The sequence below is a fragment of the Aptenodytes forsteri genome, unplaced genomic scaffold, assembly GCF_000699145.1.
Source record: "Aptenodytes forsteri isolate BGI_AS27 unplaced genomic scaffold, ASM69914v1 Scaffold185, whole genome shotgun sequence".
In the NCBI taxonomy this organism is placed as follows: domain Eukaryota; kingdom Metazoa; phylum Chordata; class Aves; order Sphenisciformes; family Spheniscidae; genus Aptenodytes; species Aptenodytes forsteri.
Window position 1 is genome coordinate 2,073,954 of NW_008796214.1, and position 15,261 is coordinate 2,089,214.

A 15,261-nucleotide genomic window follows, 5' to 3' on the forward strand; every position below is an offset into this window, starting at 1 on the left:
TATGTTTTCCTTAAAGTTTCTAGTTAAAATATTATTACATGCTAAATTGTATTCTGCACTATCCATGTTGGTCTCAGTAAAATATTATTTGAAGTAAATAATGGGAGAGACTGAGTTTTGAAGACAGTTGATATGATCATTCCAAAAAATCAAAAGGAGCTGAAGTTTCTGAGAACTAAAAAAAATTAAGTTATTTTTTAATTTAATTTTTACATTTTATACTATTTTACTGATTCAGAAAGTGTATTATAACTTCAACTGTGTTCTATTTCAGCCTTGCAGTTCACCCGGATAAAACTTTAGTAGCTACAGGGCAGGTTGGGAAGGACCCTTACATTTGCATCTGGGATTCCTACCGTGTACAGACTGTGTCTGTTCTTAAGGATGCACATACACATGGAGTTGCCTGCTTAGCTTTTGATTCAGATGGCCAGGTTTGTATATCTTCTTTCTCTGTGTTTTGAATTTAGTTTGCTTTCTGATTCTAGAAGATATGCACATTAAAGTTTTTTATGTTTAGGTAGCTATATGGCTGTAGTGCTGAAACTCCTATTACAATTAAGTTTTTAATTTTAAGGACTGCAAATACAGCTCTTTCAAAGATGTGTTTGAGACAAAAATCACAACCTAGCATTCAAGTCAAGTAGAGGCATTGGGTGTGGGACAAATACCCATAGAAGAAATGGCCCTCTGTGGCTCAAATGTAATAGCTTCACCACATACTTGTCACCTACTGTTCAAAGAGATCGTTTCCTGGCAAAGTCCTCACAATCCTGCAGCTTTTTTGGCAGAGGAGCTTCAGTAATCTCACTGCTAGGAGAGTCTCATTGGCTGGGGTGCACAGTCAATTTACTTGCATAATGGGGTTAGGACACAGAGTGTGTGGCTTTGTACAATGTGATTAGATTATATGATTATATGATATTTTGAGACAAAATTTAAAATGTAAGTAAATGGTGTTCTAAATTCACAGCTAAACACATTGATCCCCCCCCCCGCTGCAGAGGCAAACTATTAAAAGCATTCAGTTGTGAATGAAGTAGGAGGAAAATAGATCTACGATTCACATAAACCTGAGATATATTTCACATTCATAGTTTTATAAATATCTACCTGTGCAATTTTGTGATTATTGATGTCCAAATGAGTTTTCTGGTGTAACACTGTGGTCATACTTTATAGCTGGTTGCTAAAATATTTTTAGGAATGCGTAGATTAGCTGATACCTGGATTCTTGCACAGATCCTTACTGGTTTTTGTATTTGCTTGTGTACCTCAGAATTGCATCCCAATAGCGCAGAACTGCCTTTAAATGATTTTCTTAAAACCATGTACTAGATGGTTATCTGTCTATTGAGAAGTGCTTTATTATCATATGCCTAGCTGCTCTTCCACTGACCACACAGTGCTTTTATTACTCTTTCTGAGATCAGAACTGGCCATACAATGCATAAAATGTATTCTCACATGAAACAAAAGTACTTTTTATTGTGCATTATCTTGTGTATGTTTAAAGATTAGTCTGAAATGAAGGACACCAACATGAGCAGCTGCCTTTAACATGTTCAAAAAGCATTGGGGAACTTGAATTACTAAACAGCACTGTGGATTATATTTCCCCATTAAAAATTGGAACTAGCTTTCTATTTTAAGCCTAGTTTTCAACCATCTTCCTCCACTTTTCTTAAAGTAAAGCCATTTCCTCTGAAATCTCCTGTGCCAATTCCAATTAAAGAAAAAGGTGTTCCTGGGGATTGTGGAATAAAAAAATCAGATAAGAAAACCCCCAAGTCAACAGAACAAAATTTCTAATGCTATAATATTTTTTAAGATATTGTTCATTCAGAAATACCTCATCTTAATTTTTTTTTCTCATTTTTAACTTCATAAGACTGGTGGATAAACTTTTTTTTAAAACCTATTTAAGCACCCGATGGGAATAAAGACTCACCAAAGAGCGCAGTCAGTATGAGTTAAAGGTGGAGGCTCTTCTGAAAGTCCTGCTGGGTTCTTTGCTGTAATAAAAAACTGAACTTACTGCTGTGTTGACCTTGCAGAACAGTAACGTTCTGTTTCTGGAAGTGCTGCAGAAGTTGCAGTTTATTCTGGAAATAAAAATTTGCACAGAACGCTTTCATATCTGGAGAAAGACCAATGCTGGAAAACATAAATATGGATAATGTACCTTGGCTTTTTGCTGCTCTTGCTGGCTTTGCAGAAGAAGCTGCTGTGCTGAGCCAAAATTAAAGGGCATGGTAGAAAGACTTGGAGTATTTGGAATTCGGAGCTGCTAACAGTTCCAGTTTATTTAGTCAGCACACCCAAGGGAGCTGGCATCTTGTGACAGGACAAAACAGACTTCGCATACATTGCTTGCACCTTTCCTTCTAATGCATACCTTTCTTTCTTTTATATTGAATGTCTGTTAATAGCCAAGAAAGATTTGTATTTTAGCCCCAAAACACAAATAAATTCAGCAATAACGTAAGGCACAGATGCAATAAGAAATGTATTCTTTTCTCTGCTACCTCTGTCAGCTGTCCACTTCCTAAATAAATGTAGACTGAGGAAAAGCCCAGATAATTCTGCTTCTCTACCTGAGCTGGATCCCCATAAAGTCAGCTGGGCTTCCTCCCACTCTGCTGTGCACAGCTTCTGGTTCCAAGGCTAGCTGCTGAGTGCTGCACAGCTCCAGTATGTGGATTTACTGTGGGTCCCAAAATAGTGACACTGCATCTGTATTTTAGCCAAGTTAATTAATTAGCTCTTTTTGTACCAGAAACTCTGGGGTGTCTGTTTCAGGCATTCAGATGAATTAGTTCTGAAATATTACTCTCTGCTGGACTTCAGCTGACACTGCACGGAGACAGCTTAGTTGTCTCTGCAGTGCTTCCCTGGCATAATTTACCACAAACTGGGTAATGGAGTAAACCGGATTTGTTAACTTTTCTAATATATGGAGAAGATCTATATGCGGCTTAAATCAAGGGATAGCTTGTATGCTTCCTTTATTTTATGTACCTTCAATACAGCTTTAAATTTGGAGACAAATATATTTTGAGTAAATTTCCTATTCTGTACATTATCTGTAATTAATACTGTATTTTAAAAGTACTGATGGGAGCTGAATATCTTGCAGAACTGTTGCTATTTAAAAATAAGTATTTTAGTTTGGGCTTTTTCTATATGGCCAGGAGATGACATTTGGCGGGGGGGGAAGCTGCACTTTGTTCAAGTGTTTAATGAAGACCTGCCAGTTTGCCTATAATTAAAAATGTCTTTTGTTGAATCAGGAATTAACTGCAGTTTCTCCTTAAAAGTACTAACATCTACCCTTCACAGAATTGCCTACAAAGCTGATGTCTTTTATATTGAAGTATTTCACCAATACTACACAGTTCAATTTCTGTTCTGAGTTATTTTGGATGAACCCTTTTTGTGTGCTTTCTAAAAATATTTTTTTTTTTTTAAATGGAGTGAGGAGGGCACTGCCATAATACATACATACATTTCTAAATTTGGTGTTAGGTAGCAGTGGGCTTCTTTAGCCAGATCTTCTAAATCTGTGTAGATTTAAAAATAATTGTTTAATTATGTGCATAAACTACTTGGCAGATATTTTCTTCTGGTAGTTCTGTGAATTCTCTGAACAGAATCTGTCAAATTCTCTTCCAGAAGGAGGACTAAAAGTGTAAGTGTTTCAACCAAAAAGGAAATTCAGCATTTATCACTTTACTTTTCTGCCAGCAGGAGACCTTCCTCAGTGGACCTATGTTAGAAGAAAATATAAAATATTTCTTAATTTCCCCTAGTACTTTCACTGTCCATCTACCTCACTAATGGTAATTTCCTGACTGGTAGTTACAGTTCAGGTCTGATGTTCACATCATGAATCTAAAAGATAACTGTAAGTACTGCCATGGTTTCCATGGTGAAGAGAACAGTATAAAAGAGCTGAGAAAAAGTTGGAATCGGTGAAGGTTCCATGAAAAATATCTTGTGTTTTGATCAGTACATCCAAACCCCTGGGTAGGTTTAGATTGCTCAGGGGCAAATAAAACTTATTTTTGCTACAATAATAGTCCTTTCTGAAAAGAAATATTTTTATGTTGGTAACTGGCAGGAGCATGTTCATTCTTTCCCGTATTTGATTTTTGTTTTCCTTCATTACCGGACGTCTAATGATCAAGCATGTTGTCCTAGGTTAAATGCAGCTAGTCAGTACACATCTAGTGATAGAACCCCAAATTTCGAACCTACCTTTATCTACCGTTTCAAAGACTCGCATATGCAGAGACTTCAAACAGTTTTTGATGTAATATATCATAATCAAATCTTCTGACTACTTGGTGTCTTGCAAGCTCCTGCAGTAGACTCTCACACAGCTTGGTTTAACAAGACCTCAGGTGTTTTTATTTCAGTGAAAGACAATATAAAAGTAGACTGGACTCAGAGGAACTCGTGCTATAAGTCTGTAAATAAGTTTTTGGTTTTTTGGTTGGTTTTTTTTTTTTCATTAATACCATATTGCTTAGTACATTTGCTGGTAGGATATTAGTTGGGTTATGCATTATTCACTAGGCAGAGTTCAGGTATTGCATTAGGCATAATGCAGGTTGTCAGCTCCCATGAAACCAAAGTTTAAAAAGATATATTTCATTGCTCTAAAATAAAGCAACTGTAACTATTAAGAAGACAGTGAAGGGTGCATGTGTACCTACTGCATTTAAACCAGAGGCTTTTGATAGTGGCTCTCTTAAGAAGGAAGACGTACACTATGTTTTTACGCTTATAAATGGTATGAAAAGGCATGGAGTACCTTGTCTCTGAATTATTTTGCTAGAGAATGAAAACTGGAGCCTTCTGTTTCTTTATGAATAATGATTTCTTCTCTCAGTTGTGCAGTAGTTGATAGCCTCACTGCAATTACTATTTTTTCTAATACAGCATTTTAGAGGAATCTCTGGTAACTACACTTGTTTTCTTTGCTGGCTCAGTCCTTTTGTATTATGACAGACATCTCCAGACTTTAAACAATTTGTGTATTGAAAATTTGAGCCAAAAAATAGTGGACATCTAGTTGAAGGAAATTCAACTGAAGAGATTCAGTTTGCAAGTCATCTTCTTGAAGCAAATCTTCAAGGAAAAGATCTGGTCAATGTAATCTCTGAAACATAAGTCCATTTGGATGAGATGGTTCATCTGCTGATCTTTGCCTCTGAGGCAAAAAGAAAGGTTTCATTTATTGCATGTTCTTGAAGTGCAGGCTTTCCTATAACAGAGCAAAATGCTTAGGTGTTTCAGTTGGACTTTAATTCCTTATGATAAGAAGTTATTAGACAGGGCAATGAGAAGAACAAGGGACAGGCAGTATGGACGCAACAGATACGGCTTTTTTAAGAAGTCATGTTACTGCGCTACAAGATTGTTTCCCATTAAAATAGTCTCTCATCTTCCCATGGTGCAAGTTACTCGGGCATATTCCTTTTACTAATAGGTTGGACATATCCATTCTATATCCCTATCTAACATACGTTGGCATCACAGCCGTTATTTACAGTTGCAGTACATCTGGCACTAGCTTAGTTTTTGCACTGGTACAGATCATGACACCCAGTTCTACCATCTCTGGTCTGCAAAGATCTCTCACCTAATAAGAAACTCTGACAGAAATCACATCAAGTTGGACATAATTAGCACAGTCACTGGAAGGGAGAAAAACAAACAACCACCACAATAACCATTGATCTTCTGGGTATGTTGCAGATGTATGCAATCTACCTTCTCCCCCTCTTCCCTAATTATTCAAGTAGTCATTGTCAATACTAGGGTGCAAAGAAACTGAGAATCAGACCTACCTGATGTTTTTGCTGTCTGCTAAATTCAATGTAGACAGGAAGATTTTGCCTTCCGTTTTATTTTGTTCTTTTTCTTTCTTGCATTATTGAGATTTAAAAATATTAAAATTATTAGTTATTTTAATTGGTGATTTGATATACTAAGCTATGTAAAAGGCAATTATTAAAAGTATATCCAATTCTGATTCTAAAGCTCAACAAAATGAGCATAATGAACAACGCTGTATTTGGAAATAGTGAGAGCTTTTATTTCCCATTCGCTTTTATTATCAGGTTAATTGACCAAAATGCTAGAATTGTGTGCACCTGAAAGAAGCGCTTCAAATCTTTCATGATAAGAATTGTACTTGAGACATTGGTAACCTGAAATTAATAACCTGGCTTTTTAGAAAAGATTAGACATTTCAGTGCTTTCTCCAGTGAATAAATGATATGTGGATATCTTGATGGTGCCTTTGCAATGTAGCTCAAACACAAGTCACATGTGGGAAAATCCATTTGTACACATAATAATCTGAACTACAGCAAACTGATTTTTGAGTTGATTTTCTGTTAACTGGATTACTATTGTTTTTCCTTAGCGTTTAGCTTCAGTGGGACTGGATGCCAAAAATACAGTGTGTATTTGGGACTGGAAGAGAGGAAAACTACTGGCAACAGCTACAGGCCATTCAGACAGGGTAATTGTATGAGGGGTTTACTGAATTTTGTCTGGGAGTTACAAAAGTGTTTTGGAAATAATTTTTGGTTATATTAGGTTAATGCAAAGATAATTTTGATCATTCTACCTGGTTTTTAAAATACTGAATAAGGTATTAATTTCTTCTCATTGTGCCAGACATAGCACAAAGCACTGTGTTAATAAATGAGGCATGTGATGGATTCTTGAGCTGACTGTCTAGCAAGCCTGGGGAGGAAATACTTTGTAATTACACACTGATTAGGATGATTTATAGCTCTTTATATAAGATGTGAAATGCTAGCTCAGTGGACAAAGATAATGTTCTTTCTGAATATGTCAAAAGGACACTTTATCCTGAGGGAAAGTTTAATTATCTCCCTTTTATTTTTGCTTAAGACAGTTACCTGTAGGAGAAATATAATTAGGATAAATATTCCTTTTATATCTATTAACTTCAGGTAAAGGATCATAATAACATCAATAAATATGAGAACTGAACAGGTCTGAATTTAGAATATTATGCAGGATTAGGGAATGTTCGAACAGGTTTAGCATAAGCAAAATACCTCCCCAACATATATAAGCACAAGGATGAATACATTAAAATAAATTATGAACACATTCTGACAACTTTTCTCTTATCCATATTATGATATTATAACATGTTAGAATGTTATAATTTTGAGGTATTATCATGTTTTACTACACATGATGGAGTATTTGTATATGCAAAGCAACAGACTAAACCCTTCCTTACAGGAAGGATTTCCCATTACAGGTGTGTACGTACAGTCTATCTGCATCTTACATGTCATCTGAATAAATCTGGCACTTCATTTTTACATACAATGTTCCCAATACAACAGAATCTTAGTCCTTATTTGAAATTCTCTTTCAGAACTGATTCACTTTCCAGTTATGTCAGTGGAAATTTTGCTACTGACCTCAGTAGTTTCCTGAAGTAACTAGTGATTGTGGTAACCTCATTGGTTCTCAGCTTGGACATTGAAAAGCTGAATGCCAGAGGTGAAAAGTCTAAAAATAACATATTGTTGAAAATCTGGGCCAAAATACAAACTTTTTGTTTCCAAACTTTATACAATATTTTCCATTTGGCATAATCCCGTAGTCATAGAATACACTGTAAGTTTGTTCTGGTAAGCTGTATAGGATCTGATACTTCATTTTTTGATGCGTGCTATTATAAACATTAATGTAACATTAATCAAAATGAAGAATTCAATTTTAACTCTGTAGGTTGGGTCAGATGAATGATATTCACCCATTTTGTCACTGAGGTCTTTTGGCAATCAGGTTAAATTAGATACTGTACCTTTCACCTAAAATAATGAATAAAGATAAACGTGCCAATCTTTCTTCCCTAAACTTGAGGAACATTAGCTTACACTATAATTCCCATTTTATTTGAGACAGTAAATATTGTTTCTTCAATAAAATCTTGGAGCTAGAATAGAGTGGTAGTGTGAAGGCAGCAGTGAGGTGTGTTGACAGAACTATGTGAGGAGGCCTGCATATTTGCCTTAATCTTTGTTTACAGAGAGTTCCAAATTTAACTAAATAGTACTCTTTCATTTTTAGTAACATGTTGCAACAGAAATGATGCCTAAAAATTGATAAAAGCAAGCTGAGCCTAGATGCAACTACTGTATAATTTGAAAATATCAGCTTACTGTATTTCTTAACAGATATTCGATATTTCCTGGGATCAATATCAGCCAAACAGAATCGTCAGCTGTGGAGTAAAACACATAAAGGTAAATAGCTTTTATTGTTTACTTGTTAAAAAGTAAATAAATGTCACAGAAGAAATTTGTCCTCTTATATGATGAGGGCTTTAAATATATGACAGTTTATATTTTTCTTTCTTTACTCTGTGAAAATTTTAGCAAAACTTTTTGTTTGAAGCCAGTTTAGACATTCAGCAGTGATTGAGGTGCAGATCCACTTAGCAAGCAAAGTGGGAAGATCATTTGGTGTAATTGTCATCATATACTTGTGATTTTAGGTTTTTCTGCCCTCTCCATTCCACCTAAATTGTCTCAAAATTGTCTCAGCCTTTAGTGATTTCTCTCATCAAGCATCACAAAAGGTCACTGAACAGGTATAGGAGGAACCAAGTTAAAAGTATGTATTGAATGAACTGCTACCAGCATTTGTAGGAATACCACGGAGAAAGTATGCAATACCTGCAGAGATGAACAGATGAAAACTCTAGGGCCCCACTAGTTGCTCCCTCTAAGTCACCTTTTCCAGAGCTGATTTAAATATGAACCTAGATATATACTATAAGTTTATGGTAAAACATTCTCGTGCCTGTAAGAAGCTTAGCAAGAAATCCTTCTGCTTGCCAATATTCCCTGCAGGCTTCTATTTTTCTCCTGTCTCATCAAAAGCATTCCTAACAGATGGCAATTATTTCACATGACTGGGGTGGGAAGAGCTTTAACTAGAAGTTTAGGAGACCAGTTAATATCTCTAGTTCTGGTTACTGAGAAGCTTGTGCCCTTAAAACCACCACTGCTTTCAAACTGTGGGTGGTTTTGGCAGAAGTGATACCATCTGTTGTATTCTGCAAGCTGTTTTCTAAAACCTGTCTTTGTTTGGCACCTGTATTCTGTTTAAAATGGCCATAATTACCCTGAACATCCATAATACCAGGCAAAGTAAATACATACGGATACAGGCATGCCAAAAAAAAAAAGGGGGGGGAATGACTAGATATTCCCCTCCAGTGATGCTCAAACAGCAGTCTATATACTTGCTGTTCATTATAAGGCTGTGGGAATGTGATAATTACTTTAACTTGCAGCGAAGGAAAAGAACAGCTCTAATGTAATTGTATCACTTGGAGAATTGGGACTAATACTTGGGAATAGTGCCATTTATTCCTTTAGCATTTCAGTTCTATTGGCTCATTTGGCTGAGCAGATATTAGAAGCTGTGGTAAAGCCTAGGAGCTAAGGAATCTCAGACTGAGCTCAGGGTCCTCCCTCCACCCATTTCCTAACACTGCTACCTGCTCTCTTGCCCTTCTGCAGCTAACCAGAAGTGAGGACAGTATATGTTTTACTTCCCCCAGGGCTTTCATACTGTGAGTATTCCCACTGCCTTCTCAAAAATTGGCTTATGTGAAGAGGCAATGGGAAAATTTAATTGAATTAGAAATAGAGAAGGATCTGAAATAAAAATCCTTGCTCCAAGGATTTTCTGGAATTCAGCTTTATAGGAATTTTATAGGAGTAAGTACAAAGAGAAAGACCTAAAAATTTGGCTTATAGCCATGAAAAGATGTAGGCATATAACGTGGGAATGAGATAGACATTATGCATCTATGTCAGACACTTGAGTATTCCTGTCCAATCATCTCTGAAAGTATCTTTCCAGTGTGCGATGCACCACAGAGCATAGATGCCTCAAATAATAAAGACCTGAGCTGGCAAGTCCATTCAGGACTATGCTACGCCACGTAGATTTACTGTTCTGTTTCTGCATGTGTCCAGAACATCCTAGTGCTGGCAGGCCTGGCTATTTCAGCACTTCTCTTACACATCTAATTGAAATTCTCTTTACTCTGCCTTCCCTGGAAGGTCTGATCCTTGAGAGGGAGCTGAGTGCACTAACTATCCTCTCCACTTGATAAAATTATGTTTGTTTAAAAAAAAAAAAAACAGGCACTCTGAACTGATTCAAAAAGAAATAGCATATTTCTAGCCCACCCTTTTAAGATAAACTTTGTATTCTATTGACTCTTTTCTCTTCCCCAGTCAGTCATTCTTTTTTGCAGAATGTTACTGTGTCTGTGTAGAAGTCAAGAAAGTCACCATTCCACACTTAGAGAGCCTACTACTCTCGTAGTCAGAGAGTTGTTTCACGTACAAGCGTTTGCAGTCTCCATCCAACAGATGGTTTCTCAGTAAATATAACTATATTTGAGGGACGTATCTCTTCCAGTGCATTGGAAAAGGGCAGAAATGTCTACTCCAGGCACATAAGTTCTTTAAGATCAAGTATTTTATTACTTCTGAACTGTAGCTGTATTTTAAGTTTTGCAGAGAAGAAAAATGGGCCGTTCCTGGCTTTAAAAAGTGTGCATTCATATTGCCAGATACCACCCAGCAGAACATGATAAAAGGTAGTGAGATAATGAGAAGGGGTAGTGTAGCAATAGTGAGTCAGAATTGTGCCTCACTTTCTCAAACAGTTTGATCATTTTGTTTTGTTCTTAGATTTACTGCATTCTCCTGGGGGTTTCCTTGGTAAGTGGGTAAGTTTTGGAGTAATGGGCATCCTGATAGGGCTACAGGAGTCATTTAAGTGTCTGTCCAGACACTACTCTGTAAGGATGTACGTCTGTGAGATCTGCACACTAATACCAAAAAAGAGAAATTCTGCAGAAATTTTTCCTAATATGTCATTTACATTTCACAGTTTTGGACATTGTGTGGAAATGCACTGACAGCAAAGAGAGGAATATTTGGTAAAACAGGAGATCTCCAAACTATCCTTTGTTTAGCATGTGCAAAAGAAGATATCACGTACTCTGGTGCTTTAAATGGAGACATCTATGTTTGGAAAGGGCTAAACTTAGTCCGCACAATTCAAGGAGCGCATAGTGTAAGTTGTGTTTTTAATGTCAATTTCTGAAACAAACTGTTCATTGAATTGAAAAACTTCTTGAAGGCTTATCTACAAAGATTTTCTTCTGTTTCAGGTCAGAAGAATGTCTAAGGCTGTTCATCAATTAAGAACTTATATGTAATCTTATACTTTGTTTACATGTTGCCAACAGATGCTAGCTGCTGAACTGATATTGACAGAACTGCTTATATTTATAGCATTGATTTAACCAAGCAGACTAAATCTAAAGTGAAGTCTGTAAATCTAAACCTTCACCGATTGAGTAGCCTCAGTTATGATCAGTTTACTTAAAAATAGTTGGTAACCAAATGATCTTATTTTAAACAGAATTTTACCACTAAAATTCCCAACACTGAAGACTGACTCTTCATAAAAGCTTCAATGTGGAGTAAACCTGTTTAATCTGTGAATTGCACTCTGACCATATTCCAAAGACAGTTTACTCCAATTGGCTTCATAACACCCCCCCCAATCTGGCACGCTTATAATTACAGAGAGAAAGGGGAAGGTATAGGATCGTGTTAGATTTCTAACCACTCTAATATAATAAATTTATGTCCCTCTTGTTGCTGCACTAAAGGCACAGTAGGATTTTCATGTCTTGTTTCAAATGTATTTGAGAACTACTCCTATTTTGAATATGATTGTGGCTAATGGCATTCTAGCATGGGTTTTTTGGACAGAAGGAAACGAGTATTTTTCTTAGAAGAGTGATACGAAATCTAACAGTTGTCGCTATAGTTTTCTTCTAGAACCTTTCTAGAAAGAGCACTGCAAACTTAACAGTTTTTTCTGACCTCCCAAAATTAATTATGTTGGCAGTGCATCAAGATTCATAGTAGCTTTTCAAATTAGATTTAAGTGTTCAGAGAGTAAGCGTTATTTATAGAAGTAATCCCTAGTTTATGAAAGCAGTCAGACTGAAGTCAGTGGCACATCTTACCTGCAGAACTATTGTGCAGTTGCCAGGTTGCGGTTATGTGCAGCTGCAATAACATGGAAATATCTTTGGCAAACAATAAACCCCTGTAGTATATTTGCAGAATTTTGTTTGCAGAATTTTATTTAGATTCATTAGAATGATTAAATACAATCTCTTTCTATACAATGTGTTCTGTTTCCTCTTTATAAATTATGGGGTGTGCTGCAGCTAATATGCATTCTCTTGCCCAATTTCTAATCTCTGTGTAATTAATTATTAGAAATGTTAATTTATTAAGACATTGAACAAGGCCACTTTGAAAACAGAGGTCAGGTCTTCATTGTATTCATTTCCATGCAGTTCAACTTGTCCCTTAACTGAGAGGTTTTCTTAATAAAATACTGAATCAGCAGGCATTCCATGAGCTATTCCAATGTAGTACAGCACAGTCATCATAATGAGGCATTTTCGAAAATGAAGAAATTCAAACTGTAATAGAAACTTGTCTTTCAACAAAGAGAATGAATTGACACTCTTTCAGTTCCTGTCAGATTCCAAATGATGTCTGAACTGAATTCATGAAAGAATGTCTCAATCATCTCTGCACCTGTAAGAATATTTGTATTGCTTGTTTGCTTGTTTTTGTTTATTCCGGGTAACTGTTTATTTTAAGTGTTCCATTATTTATTTAATAGTCCTTGTAATAATATTAACTAAACCAAATTTGATGTTCTACAAATAGGCTAGATCACTGGTGTTTGTACGAAAATTTCTACATAAATCGCTACAGCGGGAGCACTTGAAATAAAAGTATCCCCTTGTGTTTGCTGGTTTGCTTTCTGGATGGACAGCATTTTGCTGCCTAGCAGTTTCTAACCTTCAACAAGAGTGTTCAAAAACATTTGCTTTGTGTGTTTAAATCGATTGTAAAGAACTTTAAAACTTGTTATACTATTGGTTAACAGGCTGGAATTTTTAGTATGTATGCTTGTGAGGAAGGTTTTGCCACTGGAGGGAGAGATGGTTGCATTCGGTTATGGGACACTGATTTCAAACCAATTACTAAAATTGATCTCAGGGAGACTGAACAAGGATACAAAGGTAATGAGCTATTACTTTAACGGTTTTTCACACATCTAGATAATGGATTATGACACAATTTAATTTGAAGCATAAATGTCTCTGCATACTGCTGATTTTTTTACTTAATTACTGTATTTACTTTTGAGATCTGTATTCCCTTTTCTCTCTGACAATGATGTAGCCTGATGTAGCCCGAAGAGCTTTCCATGTTTCATAGTATAAACAGAGGGATGCTTATGGTTGCTGCTCCCCGCCATGCAGATACAAGAAGATAAGTAAAAACTAATTAAACACCAAAAGATAGGAGAATGAAGTTAGCCAATCTTTAACTTAATTAATTAATTGCAATTCATTTAATTAATTGAGATTTCTGGAACCCAATATTCAAAGATGCTGAGCATCCGAACACTCCATTAGGTTCATTTGGAATGGTACCACTTGGCATATTTAGTAGAGAGAATGTTATTAATTTCTTGACCATCATATTTGTTGAATCTAATCATGCTTCCTATGAGCTTAGTCATCACTTTATTTTATGATGAGACTCTCAGAGCACTTATAATCTCCATAGATAGTAATGCATGCTTTATCAAGATCTTAGTCTTCTGGGAAGTCTACACATCCATTTGGATTGAGAGTATAGCAGTCTGTTTGCTGGCCTGAAGTAGGCTTTATACACTTTTGGCAGCCAACTTTGTAATGGTTAGTGTTAATTTCCCCTGCTTCTTAGCTTATGTTTTTAGACCTAGTTTTCACATTAAAATTACCATTGGAATAGTCAAGAGGCCACTAAGAAGGATAAAATTTTCTTTCTCAATTATGGATATTTTGGCTTGTGATCTAGTAACAAGCTCGTTCTGTTTATTTTTCATCTATCTTAAACCAGATCAGCTGATGATTCTAATACTTTTAAAATGCATAGATTTGCAATATCTCGGCTCATCCAACAAGCAAACTGCCAACCGCCTTACGTGAACACTGCTCCACCAGTTTGCCATACTGTAGTGTAAACTCACGGAATTTAGCCCTCAAAAAAGCTGTCAGATACAGCCAACTAGTAGTCCCTTTGCTCTGTAGTTCTGGCTTTATGTAGTTTTTTGCAGCCAGAATCATAATGTTTAACATTCTCTTCTAGAAAACAATAGCAGTACCATATGACCATTTACAGCAGTTTTGATCAAGTACTTTCTAAAAATTGTGGAGATACAAGCCTGTACATGTGGGTTAGACAGATCATTCTGGCTAATACCAGTCCTGCAGGCAGTCCGTTCCTAATGAAAGTCAGAATAACATATATGAAGGGCGACACAGAGAAAGCAGTGCTCACACACGGAACATGCATCTTCAATCTCCTTGGTTCTTTGTGAAGTGATTCTGGGAGGGAGCTTTATCCCAAATATTTGTGAGACCAGAGTAGAAGCAACTTTTTTGCCCTTACTGCTGCCTGGCATGTGTCCGCACTCAATGCAAAACAGACTTTAGCTGACTTCAGTTACTTTTAATTGACTGTCATTATCTTCTGTGGAAAATTATTACTTCACAATTGAAACTTACATTACAGAGCTGTAGTGTATTCATAAAGGTGTCGTCTTCTAGCACATTGTCTACAGAAAGCACCTAGCTATCCTTCTACAGGTTGCCTAAGAAGAGATTTTGATCTTGATGGTAGTTAATTCAAGGAAGGACTTACTGAAGGTGAATTCTCATTAGACATGCTATGGAGTGATTCTAGCTTGATGCCGTTATTCCTATCATCTCCTAAATGCTACAGGGTACAGAATATATAGATGAAAGCAGCTAAGTAGAGCCAGGCACCGTTAATGGCAGCTATATGTCTGAGAGACTGTCAATAGAGGATTTTGCTATCTTCTTACTTGGCAAAAGTAGTAAAAAATTTCATTTGCAGAAAGTGAATTGAGTTGCCATCTGGACTTGTATGTAAATGATAAAAAAATTTTTTAAATTGATTAATTTATTTCTGAAAACTAAAACTAGAACACTGTCCAAATCTTGTCTTCAAAGCATTTAAATCCTTCAGGTTTATGTTTGTTTGTCAA

At 36.2% G+C, this 15,261-nt stretch overlaps 1 protein-coding gene across 2 annotated transcripts in view; it reads left to right on the forward strand.

Annotated features, from left to right (window-relative positions):
• EML6 (echinoderm microtubule associated protein like 6) overlaps positions 1-15,261 on the forward strand; it is a 122,211-nt gene that overhangs the window by 41,066 nt on the left and 65,884 nt on the right. For both annotated transcript variants that reach the window (XM_009288453.1, XM_009288452.1), the window contains exons 2-6: positions 275-434; positions 6,440-6,538; positions 8,247-8,315; positions 10,990-11,175; positions 13,087-13,222. In XM_009288453.1, the coding sequence (XP_009286728.1) occupies positions 275-434; positions 6,440-6,538; positions 8,247-8,315; positions 10,990-11,175; positions 13,087-13,222 (650 nt within the window). The remainder of the gene's footprint in view (positions 1-274; positions 435-6,439; positions 6,539-8,246; positions 8,316-10,989; positions 11,176-13,086; positions 13,223-15,261) is intronic.